Source organism: Desmodus rotundus, chromosome 9, assembly GCF_022682495.2.
Source record: "Desmodus rotundus isolate HL8 chromosome 9, HLdesRot8A.1, whole genome shotgun sequence".
In the NCBI taxonomy this organism is placed as follows: domain Eukaryota; kingdom Metazoa; phylum Chordata; class Mammalia; order Chiroptera; family Phyllostomidae; genus Desmodus; species Desmodus rotundus.
In genome coordinates this window covers 68339206-68354405 of record NC_071395.1, presented here as the reverse complement: position 1 = coordinate 68354405, position 15200 = coordinate 68339206, and the positions used below count along the sequence as shown (strand labels likewise).

General features: G+C 41.2%; 1 protein-coding gene across 3 annotated transcripts in view; it reads left to right on the top strand.

Annotated features, from left to right (window-relative positions):
• DNAH9 (dynein axonemal heavy chain 9) overlaps positions 1–15200 on the top strand; it is a 367496-nt gene that overhangs the window by 203832 nt on the left and 148464 nt on the right. For all 3 annotated transcript variants that reach the window (XM_024564675.4, XM_053910525.2, XM_053910526.1), the window contains exons 39-41: positions 4517–4682; positions 6312–6414; positions 6934–7173. In XM_024564675.4, coding sequence (XP_024420443.2) covers positions 4517–4682; positions 6312–6414; positions 6934–7173 — 509 coding nt within the window. The remainder of the gene's footprint in view (positions 1–4516; positions 4683–6311; positions 6415–6933; positions 7174–15200) is intronic.

The window sequence follows — 15200 nt, the reverse complement described above, 5'->3', positions numbered from 1 at the left end:
CTCCGGATAACCTAACACCATTTGCCAAGCACTCACATGAAACCAGGTCCAGAAAACCACCTTGAGAAAGTGAAAGGGAAACAGTTGTGTGACTTATTTCATCTCACTGCGTCAGATTTCTTTATAGAAGAAGCACACATAAGAATAGCATCTCAGATTGACTTTACATAGTGCTTTCTGTGCTATAAACAACCAACATCGGTTTATCCTTATGCCTTTTGGCCAACTCAACACAAAGCAAATGTTTTTAAGCTTTTTTAAAGTTCCTGCCACTGACCAGGTAGCTCTCTCTATAGTTTTCTCAGGAATGAGAAGGGGCTCTGATAACAGCAAAGCCAACAATCTCTGGGCAGAGCCCAATGCAGCCCTCATGGTTTCAGCCTTTGGTGAACTGAGCAGTGAAGGGATAATAAAGGGGACATATATTATATCAAATCTTTTAAAAACGTTGTGAAGAGATACCTCTAGAATTAGTGAGGTGGTTGAATGCCTCTGCTTGTTTTAGGAAAATGTATCAAAAATGTTTTTAAATATCTGGACAACTTTTTAAAGAATCTTGTGCCTTCTATTTCCCTAGCAACACCTTAAATTCTAAGGTGACAAGATTACTTAATGTTAAATATAGTACGTACTTCAGTTTTAGTCCCTATTACATTTTCTTCTTGTGTGGGCACTTAATAGCACATGGAATGCCTTTTGTAATTAATATGTGCCATGTATTTATGCCTTTTTAATGGAACTAGGAATAGTATTTTAAATTAGTAAAGACTTTTTAGACTTTTAGGGCATTTTTTTTTTTGCATTTATGACATACTGATGTCTAGAACAATGATTTATTTGAATGCTGAATCCTGGTACAAATGTAGGAATATAACCCCATATTTTAACATTGCTCTTCTATGGTAAAATATAATGAACTTTACTTTCCAAAAATAGTCAGTAAAGAAAAACTTCAAAATAATTTGCTTGAACTTTGTTTTATTGATAATGTGAAATTAATTCCTTTAAATTGTATTAAAAAAGGACTCTCAATGTGCCTTTAAGTTTTAGCTTCAACAATATTTCTGTTAAATATGTAATTTCTTTATTAAACAGACTTTCTGTTATTAAAAAATAAAAACCTACTTGGATTGATAAAAATAATCAAGTTTTAGGGGATATGTATGTATCATATAAAGATGTTTACAATATGTGAAATTAAAAAAATACAAGCAGAATATGCAGTATAATTCTGACTTTGTAAAGGGAAAATCTAACAGAGAAAATAGACTAGGATGAAATACACCAAAATGTTGAAAGTAATGCTTATCTCTAGGTGAAGAACTATAGGTAATTTTCATTTTCATCCTATGGTTTGCTATGCTTTTTAATCATTATATAATGAATATGTTTTGTTTTTATAATCATGCAAAGCATATTATTTTTGAAAGAATAAATACAAAGCCCTCACAATAGATCTAAGTCTTAACATGAAAATTAGATAATGTGGAAAGAATAGTTCAAACACAGGTACACCAATCATGCTGATGCAAAGTGAGACGTGAGTCATTACTAATGCTCCCTGTCAAACGTGCCAGCCAAGCTGGGGATTCCTCAAGGGCAGAAGCCATGCTGCAGTGATGTTTAAGAAGTAATCTACAGAAGTAGTTACAGGAGGTAACCCGGGTTGGAATCCTGGCATTGTCTTCAGTAGCTGTATGACCTTGGATAAAGTCCCTTAATTTCTCTAAGCCTCAGTTTTCTTATTTGTTAAAAGATTTTTTAAAAGCTGGTGATAATACATAATGGGGAAGCCCTTCAGGGTCAATGATATAATGCATGTCAAATTCTCAGTATAGAGCAGGGTCCTGATAACATTCCATGGACACATGAATGAACTGCTCTAGGTTCCAAGACTGGGGTACTCAGTGGAACTGGAATGGCCAGGGACATTCCTAGGATGTGACAGCTTACAAGGTCTTTCTTCCAGGGACATAAAAGAAGTGGTAACATTGGCATCCACAGACCCGAATTCTCATTCCAGCAAAGCATTTAACCTGCCTTAGCCTCTATTACCTTAGTTACAAAGTGGGGATAATGGGTCTTCCTTTGCCTATTTATGGAGTTTGTTACAATAATAAACTTCATTCATTTATTCCTTAATCTAATAAATGATTTTCAAACATCCTACTTTGTGCTAGATAATATTCTGTGTGCTGGGGGTACAACAATGAGAAAAACAGAGATTGCTGTCCCAGTGGCAGAATGCAGGGGGTGTGACAATAAACAAGATAAATAAGTGAAATATATAGGATATTAAGTGATAATAAGTGTTATGGAGAAAAGTGATGCAGGGACAGGGACTAGGAGGGGGTGGTAATTTTAGATAGAGTGCCAGGGAAGGGCTTACTGAGAAAGATGTGTTTGAGTGAGTACCTGAGGTAAGTAAGAAGCACTGTGTGAGCATTAGGAAGAAAGGGATTCCAGGCAGAGGAAAGTTCAGAGTAAAGGCCCCAAGGAAGAGTGGAGGGAGTGAGGAGGGGAGCAGTAGCAGAGAAAAACAGATGCATGGTCTGTGGATGGAACCAGACTGGCTTTTTGCCCCAAGTGAGATGCACTTCCACCCCAGAGTTTTAACAGGCAACTGGCCACCCTGATTTATATCTTAGAAGGATACCCAGTCTGCTGTTTTGAGAATACGGTGAAGGGGACTAGGGTGAAAGTAGGAAGGCCATTTGGGAGGATTTCATAGTTACTAGATGAGAGCTGATGGACAAGGATGGTAGCAATGGAGACAGCGAAATGAGATAACAAATACAAACTCACTTTGAAGATGAAATGGCTCCTTAAATGTATGATCTGGTCAAACAGTGCTGGAGGGCAGCTGGTGCTGCTCCACAGGACCCCCGGCTGAGTGCCAATGCCCAGCGCCCCACACAGAGAAATTTGGTAAAGTGGTGGGGAGGAGCTCCGGCCTGGGCATGGGCGGGACCCTCAGCACTTGTTTATCACAATGCAGAGCCCAGGCCACATTTATTTATGTCTTATGTGTTTGGCACCTTCAACATCAACACATTTGCTGACACTTAAACCCACTCTGCTCCTCTACTTTTGGCTGGAAACAGAATAACCTGCTACAATTCTGTCAAACATGGGGACTCAGAGCAGGGCTTGGCCAAGAAGGGACCCAAGTGTGCGTGCCTTTCCCTTGGGGGCTTCTCTTTCTCTGGGGACTTAGCGTGTCCTTTTGAGATAATCTGCTGCCTTCCTAGGCCACTTGTCACTAACTGACAGGCTTTTCTCTTCAACAGTCTTTTAGAAGCACAAAGGGCTTAATCAACCCAAATTACAGGGTCTCATTATTTTCAGGGGTTGATTTGAATATCATTGCTTTGGGAGGAGGAGAAACAACTCTTTCTAAGGGGAGAATTTCTTCTTGAAAGGACTGTTCTCAAAAACACATCCTTGGCAGCCCATTAATTATATTTCATTTTGACAGATTTCTTACATAGTTGTTATATCTTTAGGGGGAAAGAAGGTGTTGGGTGATTAATTGGTTGATAGTGTATGTTAATTGGATGCTAATTAAATTTAAAATTAATTCATATTTTAAACACTTAATTTAACTCAGGACCAGAAAATTAGAATATTCAAGCTTCCTGAAGGAACTTGTCTTTCTATCTGTCACCTTCTATGTCTATTGGCACTTTCCCCTTATTTACAAACTTGTTTTTCAAGAGAAAGAATCAGAGGGTTCTCAGAGCTTCCAGCTAAAATAGGAAATGTGGGTTCTTGCAATACATAAATATTTAATTGCTTGATTGAAAAAAATACATATACTTCCACCCTATTACTTAAGTTTATTCTAAACAAGTCCTGTCAGGCAGGGAAACGATCCTGTTGGATTCTGTTCCCCTGGCTAGATAATTGAAGAGACACCTCCTAAAGAGAGTTTGCTCTGAGTCTCCAAAAAGACCCTGAGATGGTGTGGGAGAAGCCAGACAGTCTGAAGGTGTTGGGGAGAAGGAGGGGTTCATGATACTTGAAACTTCTCAGAAATTCTCTGAGGCCTTGGAACAGTCAAAGTATCTTCTGTTTCTGGTCTACAAGCAAAGAAAACCACAAGTATGCTAGGAGGAGCAAGGGCTTCATCATTTGCCCTGGATTTGTATAATGACTCCACCTTAGAAAAGTTGCTTTGTTCTTCTCATCCTCAGTTCCCTCATCTTTAAAATGGGATAGTAGTGCTAGTCTTACAATGACATGATAAGGGTAAAGTGAGGTAATTAATGTTTGTGAAAGCCTGACAAACTGCACAGAGTAAGAAGTTCAATGCTTGTAGGACACTGTTGGCAGCACTGCCAAGCCATTCCAATGTCACCTGGTCCTGTAGAACACCTGCATCCAGGAGTGACTACTGCTGCTGTTAGCACCCACATGCACACTGCACCCCAGCCTGTTCTTGACCTCTGTACTGTCTTGGTCCTGACACCTGAGGTTTGAATATCCTTTTCTCACTAACTGGCTTTCTTGCCAGCTGTCCTGGAGAAGCCTCTAGAAAAGAAGGCTGGGAGAAAGTACGGCCCCCCAGGGAACAAGAAGCTCATCTATTTCATCGACGACATGAATATGCCTGAGGTGGATGCCTACGGGACGGTGCAGCCCCACACCATTATCAGGCAGCACCTGGACTACGGGCACTGGTAAGAGCCCACGCCGGGCACTGGGGCCAGTGGGGAGAGGACCAAGGCAGGGCTGTGGACCCATCACCATTCCCTGGGAACTGCACACCTCAGCCTGGCTCTGGTGCCGGAGGAGATTCCACCTGAAACTCCGTTCCTCATGGGGTCTCTGCTCTCTGGAGGGTGTTTGCAGGCAGCGACATTGCTCCCCAAGTGAAAAGAAGGTACTGAGCTCACATCTAAGGGGAAAAGCCTACTTTTTTACTCAATATTCTTCTCAAAAGTTGTCCTCTCCAAATCCCCAGAGGAGAATGAACCACTCCCCTTCCCCTGCTTATGGTCCCATAGCACTGAGCTCGTACCTCAGTGACCACACCTATCACGCTGCATAGTGCTTAGTGTCTGTGGGTCTTAATTACCCTTGTCTCTTTAGAGCAACTCACAGGTCAAATATTATCTCTTGCAACAGTACAGTTTTTAATGGCAAAAGGTCTGAACTTGCCCCCCACCCCAAAAAACACAAGTCAATGATTCGAGACCATTTAGCTCACCTTTGTACCTCACATGGAATTGGCAGATGAAAAAGAGTGGGGAGTACAAAGAGGGAATTCAGAGACAACTAGAGTTGGGGTGGTACCTGAGTTGCCTTTCATTCATTCCCAAGTCTCTGCTGGATGCCTGCCATCTACAACTACACACAATCTCCACGCCAGCATCTGAGCAGCCAAACTAAACTGCAAGGAATCAGAGGCAGGCTTCCCAGTTTTACTTTGGATTCATTCATGGTCACAAGTCTTAAACAAGAAGTAGACATTTCTTGGAAATTCTACCATATTGCTTCTATGTGTTTACATTTCCAGTCTCAGAAATGTCCACAAGCTTCCCACCCACCTCAGCTGATGACCACGCACCATCTGCCATCTTGCTTACACATCTATACAACTTAGTTGCATCCCCAAGCATCCTCTGTCCCTCCTCCTGTTACATCTTCCCTGAGGCATAACCACCCACCAGCATCTTAATTCTACTTTCTTCCACCTCCTGAAATCCTCACTTCATCAACTAGTCCCCTGTGTCTTCATACATATATGTAAACTTGTATAAATTTCTTCTATTGCTTTTAAAAAATCATGCTCTATTTATTGCTCTTTCCCTGCATAATCAAATTTCTCACTCTGTCTTCACTCCCTCATCTCCTGCTCATCTTCAGTCCACTATTACTTAGTTTCTATTTCCTCCACTTTAGTAAACTGTTCTTATTCAACTACTAACTGTATCTTTATTATGAAATCCAACAGATCCAGCTGAGTCACCATCTTTTTTCTTCTCTCTGCAGCACTTGATGTAGTTGACTGTTTTCTCTTTTTGGAAATACTGACTTCCTTTGCTTTCTGGGGTGCCATGCACCCCTGATTTTTCTCCTACCTCTTAGTCCATCTTGGTCTCCTTCCCATGCTATTTCCATAAATATTGGATCCTTCAAGATTTTGTCCTAGTCTCATGTCTCTTCTCAGTCTCTGTGAATGGATTTGGATATTTAATAACCACCCAAACACATGAATGATAGGGTACATTGCACCTTGCCTTGACAAGGCACGTACTGACCTGGGCCCTCACACAATGCTCACCTGTGGTTTCTGACTGTTCCAGGTATGACCGGAACAAGCTGTCTCTCAAGGAGATCATGAATGTCCAATATGTTTCCTGTATGAACCCCACTTCAGGCAGCTTCACCATCAACCCACGTCTTCAGGTAGGGAAGGAGCCATGGCTCTGGGGTCCTAAATGCTGCCTCACCAGGGCTGATATCACTTGATCATAAGTAACTATTGCCCCAACCCCACTCCAGCCTTTAAAACTGGTAAATCATAAAGGATGTTAACTTTCTAGGAAGAGAAACTCCTTGACCTAGGGTCATGAAGCTGTTTAGAGCTGAAAGGGGTCATAGAGATGAAATGGCTCTCCCAAGACCAGGTGGATATTCAGTGTCAAATTTAGATTTGGAATCCGGTTACCTAAGTCCAAGTTCAATTCACTTCCTACTACCCCATACTGACACTTTTGACCCAAGGTTCAAAGCCCATTCCTCCCCTAGTCATTTTAGGTTCAACCTAAATTTGGGTTTAGTGTGAAAAAATGTGACCAAAATATAGAATTCAAAGACCTTAGGAGGATTCTTTACTGTTATATCTAAATTCAAAAAAAGTGATTTTCGATCTGTGATAACAAGTGTCTAACTCAGGCATCCCCATGTGCCTCTATTTCCCTACAGCGTCACTTCAGTGTTTTTGTCCTCTCCTTTCCGGGAGCAGACGCCCTGTCCTCCATCTATAGCACCATCCTGACTCAGCACCTGAAGCTTGGGAACTTCCCGGCGTCTCTGCAGAAATCCACCCCCCAGCTAATCAATCTGGCCCTCACCTTCCATCAGAAAATTGCCACCACATTCCTACCCACAGCAATCAAATTCCACTACATCTTCAATCTCAGAGACTTCGCCAACATTTTCCAGGTGAGTCCATCTGCTCCAAGACACTACAGAAGGCTCAGTGATGATCCACTTCCTCGCATTCTTAATAAAATAATAGTTAATGCCAAACTCTTGGCAGAGGCCCAGTTCCTATGGAGTCAAGAACATAAGCTGGTAACTAGAGTCCCATGGGCTCCAGGAGTGAGGACCTCAAAAAACAGAGTTCTGTCTGCCAGCTCAATTACTTCCCAATAAGCAGAATGTATTTCTGAGTTGGTTCCTTTGGACTGGAGAAGGCTCAGCATCTTGGAGATAATGTTACATAATCATGTCAGCATGCCTAGGGAAAAAAATGGCACAGAAGAATGAAAGAGAAAACTATTTTGCAGGCTGTGGTGGTACATTCATTGTTCTTGGATGAAAATGAATGTCCTGGCCATGCAGGATGGCTCTGCCTCCTAAAGAAGCTGTCATAATATTCCTGAGCCACCACCTTCCAGCTGCTGGGATCCTCAGTTCCAAATATTCCAGGTTCTTCTCCAGGCCAAAGCCATTTCAGACCCTTTCAACTGCTCATCTGAATTCTGATGGGCTATCTTCACCCATGGTATCCAATTGCTTGACCCTTCACTTACAGAGTGCAGTGCAGCAAACCCAGCCTTCTCTTCCCCTTGGTCTGATGCAGCATCCTCACATGGTGACATCCACAACTCTCCCATCCTAGACAAGAATCTGCACAGACTACTGTTCAGAGAGACCCCACCCTGAGATAGCCCTGGGCCATTATTGGGAGAAAATGCCTTTCACACCAAGCAGAGGCCACACCTGTAAGGAAGTGTCAGCCAGGTCGGGCAGGACCCTCCATGGGCAACACATGTGTTTGGAATAAATTACCCAGCACACTGCCTGTGAAGGTCGGACTCTGGGGAACCCAAGACTGGCCAAGGGCCACACCCTGAGGACATAGGGCACAGGTGGCAAACACAAGGTCTGTGGGCCGAATCCGGCCCTCCACCTTGTTTTATCCTACCTGGCACCTTGTTTCTACCCAGCAGCAGCACCAAGCTCTTGCTTAACAGTTAAGGAGTAGTTACATTTATACAGTCGTAAAATTACATTTGGCCCTTTGAAGGCAACTGCGAGGCTAATGTGGCCCCCAGTGAAAATGAGTTTGACACCCCTGACATGGGGCCTGCATGTTCCACCCAGGACTCTTGGTTATAAAGAGCAGAACCCACTAAACATCTGTTCAAATATCCAAGAGCTATGCCCCCAGAGGCTTAACCTGAAGGTGGCATCACTGAGCCCCGCAGCAAGGTCCAGTCTCCGAGAACATCCGTAAACTGGCTCAGGAGAGCACTCCTGGAAGGACCACAGACCTCCCAAGCATTACCTCCTTTAAAATGAGGGAACAGAGACCTGCTAAAATTACCTGGATTTGCCTAAGAGCACACAGCCAGCCAGTGAAGAAACTGGAACTAGAATCCTGGTCTTTGGGTTCCTGGCCTGGACCCCTTTCCATCATCACATCATTCTGTGCATCTCATCTGTACTTCCAATGAGGTGAACAAGCCTAGGAAAGGAAAGGCAGCAAGAAGGACTTAGCTCTAAGCCTGAGTCTTTAGGTTCATAGCCATCAGGCCTGGGTGATGGCAAGATTTGTGTGTACCCACGCTTATCTCCCTTCGAGTATTAATTTCAAAGGACATTTTTTATCACATGCTCCCTCTCTTAAATCTCACTGCAGCATGATGAGGTGGGGGTGTTACCATCTGTATTTTCTAAGTTAACCAAAAAAGGAGTTAAAGTCATTTTGATGAAGTTCACATTGCTCATAGTGGCAGAATTCAAGGGAAAAGGAGGCATGACGTCTTCCAGAAGCACCCAGCCCTAGCTCCTATCTGGGCAGGCATCTTGTCACCTGTACAACTTAAACTTTATACTAATGACAACCCTTTGGGATACACATTCTTATCCCAGTTCAACAGAGACTCAGAAAAGTTACCAGCTAGGAGATGCCAACATGGATGGTCGCAGAGGCAGAAAAGTATAAAACGACGTTAATGAAGTAACAAGCAGTCTGGTTTGGTGGGGACGGCGAGAGATAGGGAGGGGCTGGCGAGAGTGGAAAGATTGTCTGAGCCCAGAGTGAGCCCTCATAAAAAGCCTGACTTTAGTCTGCAATAGTAGCTGGCGTTTACTGAGCACAGTTCTAAGCCTGATGATTTAATACTCACAACCATATGAGGTACAATACTGAGCATTTCAGTTCAGAAATGACAAAGCTGTGCCACTGACAAATCAAGTACCGTGAGCATGATCACAGAGCTGGCGAGCAGCAGCAATGATGCTGGCCACCCGAAGCTAGAATATTCAGCTCCACTGCATGTAATTAAGGTGAGGGAGGCTTCCTGAGGAGGAAAGTTCTATTCCAGCCTTGTTTTAAGGGTGATAGTGGAGTGGGGGTGAATCTCTTGTTCCCTCAGTCTGTTTCTTTGCCAGACTTAGGTGACTTCAGTGGCCACCCCTGGGCTCTGTGTCCAAGCCAGGCCTGTCTGCAGCCTTCCAGCTGTCAGCCACTTGCTGCATGGGTAAGAGAGTGCAGCCCCCTTGAAGCACCTGCCTCCCTCCAGGCACACAGCCCCAGGATCTCCTCCAAAGGGGAGCTGCTAGCTCAAAGCTTAACCACATGCTCCCCCTCCATCCTCCCCACCTGCCTGCCTGTCTAGAAGCCTGATGGATGACAACCCTGAATAGGGAATACAGTGTTTTCCTCCATCCAGCTGGATCAAAGGCCCTACCATTGAGACCGGTTCTGCACTTCCTCCCTCTGTCCCATTCAGGACAGAATTTGATAGTTCTCTGAGTAGCAGAAATTACTATCTGTTCCCATCTCAGTGCGACACATCACTATGTAGATGGCACCAAGTCTGCACTCGCCATAGTCACGCTGACTCTGCACTTCACTGTCAGTCATCCTGAGTGTTTGGCTCTCATAGGGCTCAGAGTCCTCAACAGCACCCCTCACTGACAAACACAGCCCTTGGAGTTAGGGTTACTGGTGGGCGCTTCTTCCTGCCCTCCACAGTTCGCACATGGCTGTGGACCTAATGGAATGTCTTTAAAAAAAAAAAAGAAAAAGAAACTTTTACTAAGTGTAGCATACAAGTACAAAAGCAGGCAAGTCCTAAGTATAGAGCTTGGTTAATTGTCATGAAGTCATCACACCTGTGTAACCACAACTCAGAACCACAGCTCCAGGAGGACATCCCTGTGTTCCTGGAGCTCCCCTTCATCTGCCTTCAGGCACTCTTTCCTCCTCTGTGTTTGATATTATGGTGGTACCAATACACAGAATCAGACTGTTGGTAAAAATAAGAACACCTTCTTTCCTCCCAGTCTTTAAACCTTCTATTTCTTTTTCCTGTCCTATTGTTCTGGCTACAACTGCCAGTACAATGGTGAAAAGAGGTAGTGAGTGTGGTCTAGTTGCATTCTTAATTATAGGGTGAATGCTTTTAATAGTTGACCATGAAGTATTATGCTTACTACAGGTTTATGTGGATGCTCTTTACCAGATTAAGATTAATTTCTTCTTTTTCATACGTTCACTAAGAGTTTTAATCATGAATCTATGTTGAAACTTAAATTATTTCTCTGTATCTATTGAAATAATTATATCATTTTACTGGAAATAATTATACCTTTTTACTGGAAATGTGATAAATCACATTGATTATTTTTGAATGTAAGATTAATCTTGCACTTCTGCAATCAATCCAATTTAGTTGTTACATGTTAAATTTTTAATATTTTCCTGGATTCTACTTGCTTTTTTTTCTGTATAATTTTTACATCTATATTGAGTGTCCTGTATTCTTCCTTTTTTTCTATTATTTTAAGGTTATGAAGCCCTCATAAGATATACTGGGAAGTGTTCCCTCTTTTTCTCCTCTCTGGAAGATTTTGTAAAACATGCTGTGCCTTCCTTAAATGTCAGAAGAATTTACTGATGAAATCATCAGGAGTTTTCCTTGAAGAAGATTTTAAATTATAAATTCAATTTATTAAGTACATATTCGATATTTCAGATTTTCTATTTCTCGATGTATCAGTTCTAGAAAGATGTTGATGTCAACAATTTCTAGTTGATTGACATAAAACTTTATTATCCTCTTATTATCTTTCAAATATCTGCTGTAGCAGACATCATGTCTTCTTTCTTATTCTGAATATTGATGATGTACACCTTTTCTGTTTTCTCTTTTTATTTTCTATCAATCTTACTAAAGAGTTATCAATTCTGCTAGTGTTTTTAAAGAAACTAAAGTTATAAATATTATGTTTTTTACTTTATTGCTGTCTCTATTTGATATGGTTTTATTATTAATATTTACTCATCTCATTCTTCCTACTCACTTTGGGTTTGGGGTTAGTTTGTTCTTCTTATTTCTAACTTATTGACAGGGCTCCTGAAGTCATTATTTGTCAGCCTTCCTAGCTGACTGGCCCTTTTCTTATTATTGAATGCACTTTATATGTAAGCATGGCTCTTGCTTTAAAGTCAAATTTGTATGATATTAGCATGGTTACTGCATATTCTTTTAGTATATTTATGTTGTATTGTTTTCCATTTTCTCATCCAGTTCTTTTGTACTTTTATATTCAAGATATATTTCCTATAGGGACCATAGAGTTGGATTTTTAAAATCTAGTCTGATAATCATTGTCTGTTAATTAAAATGTTTAGTTAATTTATATTTGATGTTATTTTATATAATAAATATTTAAGATTAAATCAGCTTTATGCTATTTGTTTCCAGTATATCCTATCTAGTCTATGTTTCCTTTTCTTTGATTTCTTGACTTTTACTGAACTATTTGTTTTTTGTTTTTTTTTTAAATTTGTATTGTTATTCAATTACAGTTATGTGCCTTTTCTCCCCCTCCCTCCACCCTACCCCAGCTGAACCCACCTCCCTCCCCCACCTGCACCCTCGCCCTTAATTTTGTCCATGTGTCTTTATAGTAGTTCCTGTAATCCCCTCTCCCCACTGTCCCTTCCCCACTCACCCCTGGCTATTGTCAGATTGTTCTTAACTTAAATGTCTCTGGTTATATTTTGTTTGCTTTTTTCTTTTGTTGATTATGTTCCAGTTAAAGGTGATATCATATGGTATTTGTCCCTCATCACCTGGCTTATTTCAATTAGCATAATGCTCTCCAGTTCCATCCATGCTGTTGCAAAGGGTATAAGCTCCTTCTTTCTCTCTGCTGCCTAGAATTCCATCGTGTAAATATACCATAGTTTTTGGATCCACTCGCTTGCTGATGGGCACTCGGTTGCTTCCAGTACTTGGCTATTGTAAATTGTGCTGCTATGAACATTGGGGTGCACAGGTTCTTTTGGGTTGGTGTTTCAGGGTTCTTGGGGTATAATCCCAGCAGTGGAATTGCTGGGTCAAAGGGCAGTTCCATTTCTAGTTTTCTGAGGAAATTCCATACTATTTTCCACAGTGGCTGCACCAGTCTGCACTCCCACCAACAAAGTACTAGGATTCCCTTTTGTCCGCATCCTCTCGAACATTTGTTTGTTGATTTGTTTATGTTGGCCACTGTGACCAGTGTGAGATGGTACCTCATTGTGGTTTTAGTTTGCATCTCTCTGATGGCTAGTGATGCTGAGAATCTTTTCATGTATCTCTGGGCCAACTGTATGTCTTCCTTGGAGAAGTGTCTGTTCAAGTCCTTTGCCCATTTTTTAATTGGGTTTTTTGTCTTCCTGGAGTGGAGTCGTGTGAGTTCTTTATATATTTTGGAGATCAGGCCCTTGTCTGAGGTATCATTGGCAAATATGTTTTCCCATACTGTTGGTTCTCTTTGTATTTTAGTGCTGTTTTCTTAGCCATGCAGAAGCTTTTTATTTTGATGCAGTCCCATTTGTTTATTCTTTCCTTTATGTCCCTTGCTTTAGGGGATGTGTCTGTGAAGATGTTGCTGTATGGAATGTCTGCGATTTTCCTGCCAATGTTTTCCTCTAGGACTTTTATGGTGTTATGACTTATATTTAAGTCTTTTATCCACCTTGAATTTATTTTTGTGTATGGTGTAAGTCGGTGATCGAGTTTCATTTTTTTTGCACGTAGCTGTCCAGGTCTCCAAACACCATCTGTTGAAGAGGCTATTTTTGCTCCATTTTATGCTCCTGCCTCCTTTGTCAAACACTAATTGACCATAGAGACTTGGGTTTATTTCTGGGCTCTCTGTTCTGTTCCATTGGTCTACGTGCCTGTTTTTATGCCAGTACCAGGCTGTTTTGATATCAGTGGCCTTATGATACAGTTTGATATCAGGTACTGTGATCCCTCCTGCTTTGTTCTTCTGTCTCAAACTTGCTGCAGCTATTCGGGGTCGTTTATGGTTCCATATAGATTTCTGAAGTGTTTGTTCTATATCTGTTAAATTTGTCATGGGTACTCTAATAAGGATTGCATTGAATCTATAAATCGCTTTGGGTAGTATGGCCATTTTGATGATGTTAATTCTTCCAATCCATGAGCATGGTACATGCTTCCACTTGTTTGTGACATCCTTAGTTTCTTTCTTCAGTGTTGTGTAGTTTTCTGAGTACAGGTCTTTTACCTCCTTGGTTAGGTTTATTCCTAGGTACTTTATTTTTCTTGTTGCTACATTAAATGGGATTATTTTTCCTTATTTCTGTTTCTGATGTTTCATTGTTACTATACAGGAATGCCTTTGATTTCTGAGTATTACCTTTGTATCCAGCTGTTTTGCCAAATTCATTTATTAGGTCGAGTAGTTTTTTGGTGGAGTCTATAGGATTTTCCATGTACACTATCATGTCATCTGCAAACAGTGACAGTTTCATTTCCTCCTTTCCAATTTGGATGCCTTTTATTTCTTTTTCTTGTCTGATTGCTGTGGCTAGGACTTCCAATACTATGTTGAACAGTAGTGGTAAAAGAGGGCATCCTTTTCCTGTTCCTGATCTTAGTGGGAAAGCTCTATGTTTTTGTCCATTGAGTATGATGTTGACTGTGGGTCTCTCATATATGGCCTTTATTATGTTGAGGAATGCTCCCTCTATTCCCACTTTGCTGAGTGTTTTTATCAGAAATGGGTGCTGTACCTTACCAAATGCTTTGTCTGCAACTATTGATATGATCATGTGGTTTTTCTCTTTGCTTTTGTTTATGTGATGTATTATGTTTATTGATTTGTGAATATTGTACCATCCTTGCATCCCTGGGATGAATCCCACTTGGTCATGGTGTATGATATTTTTAATGAATTGCTGGATGCGGTTTGCCAATATTTTGTTGAGGATTTAGCATCTATGTTCATCAGCGATATTGGCCTAAAGTTTTCTTTCTTCATTGTGTCTCTATCTGGTTTTGGGATTAGGATGATGCTGGCTTCATAAAAAGAGTTTGGGAGTCTTCCATCAGTTTGGATTTTTCGATTAGTCTGTGAAGGAGAGGGGTTAGCTCTTCCTTAAATGCTTTGTAGAATTCTCCTATGAAACCATCTGGTCCAGGGCTTTTATATGTAGGGAGTTTTTTGATGACTCCTTCAATTCCGTCTGCTGCTATTGGTCTGTTTAGGCTTTCTGCTTCTTCATTCAGTTTTGAAAGATTATATTTTTCTAGGAATGTGTCCATTTCACCTAGGTTTTCAAATTTCTTGGCATACAGTTCTTTGTAGTAATTTCTTACAATCCTTTGAATTTCTGTGGTATCAGTTGTAATCTCTCCTCTTTCATTTCTAATTGTGTTTATTTGGATCCTGTCTCTTTTTTTCTTAATGAGCCTGCTTAAAGGCTTATCGATTTTGTTTATCTTTTCAAAGAACCAGCTCCTGGATTCATTGATCCTTAGAATTGTGCTTTTAGTCTCTGTGTCATTTAACTCTGCTCTGATCTTGGTTATTTCCTTCCTTCTGCTTGCTCTGGGCTGTCTTTGTTGTTGTTCCTCCAGTTCTTGTAGGCATAGGATTAGGTTGTTTATTTGAAATGTTTCTATCTTTTTAAGGTAGGCCTGTATTGCTAT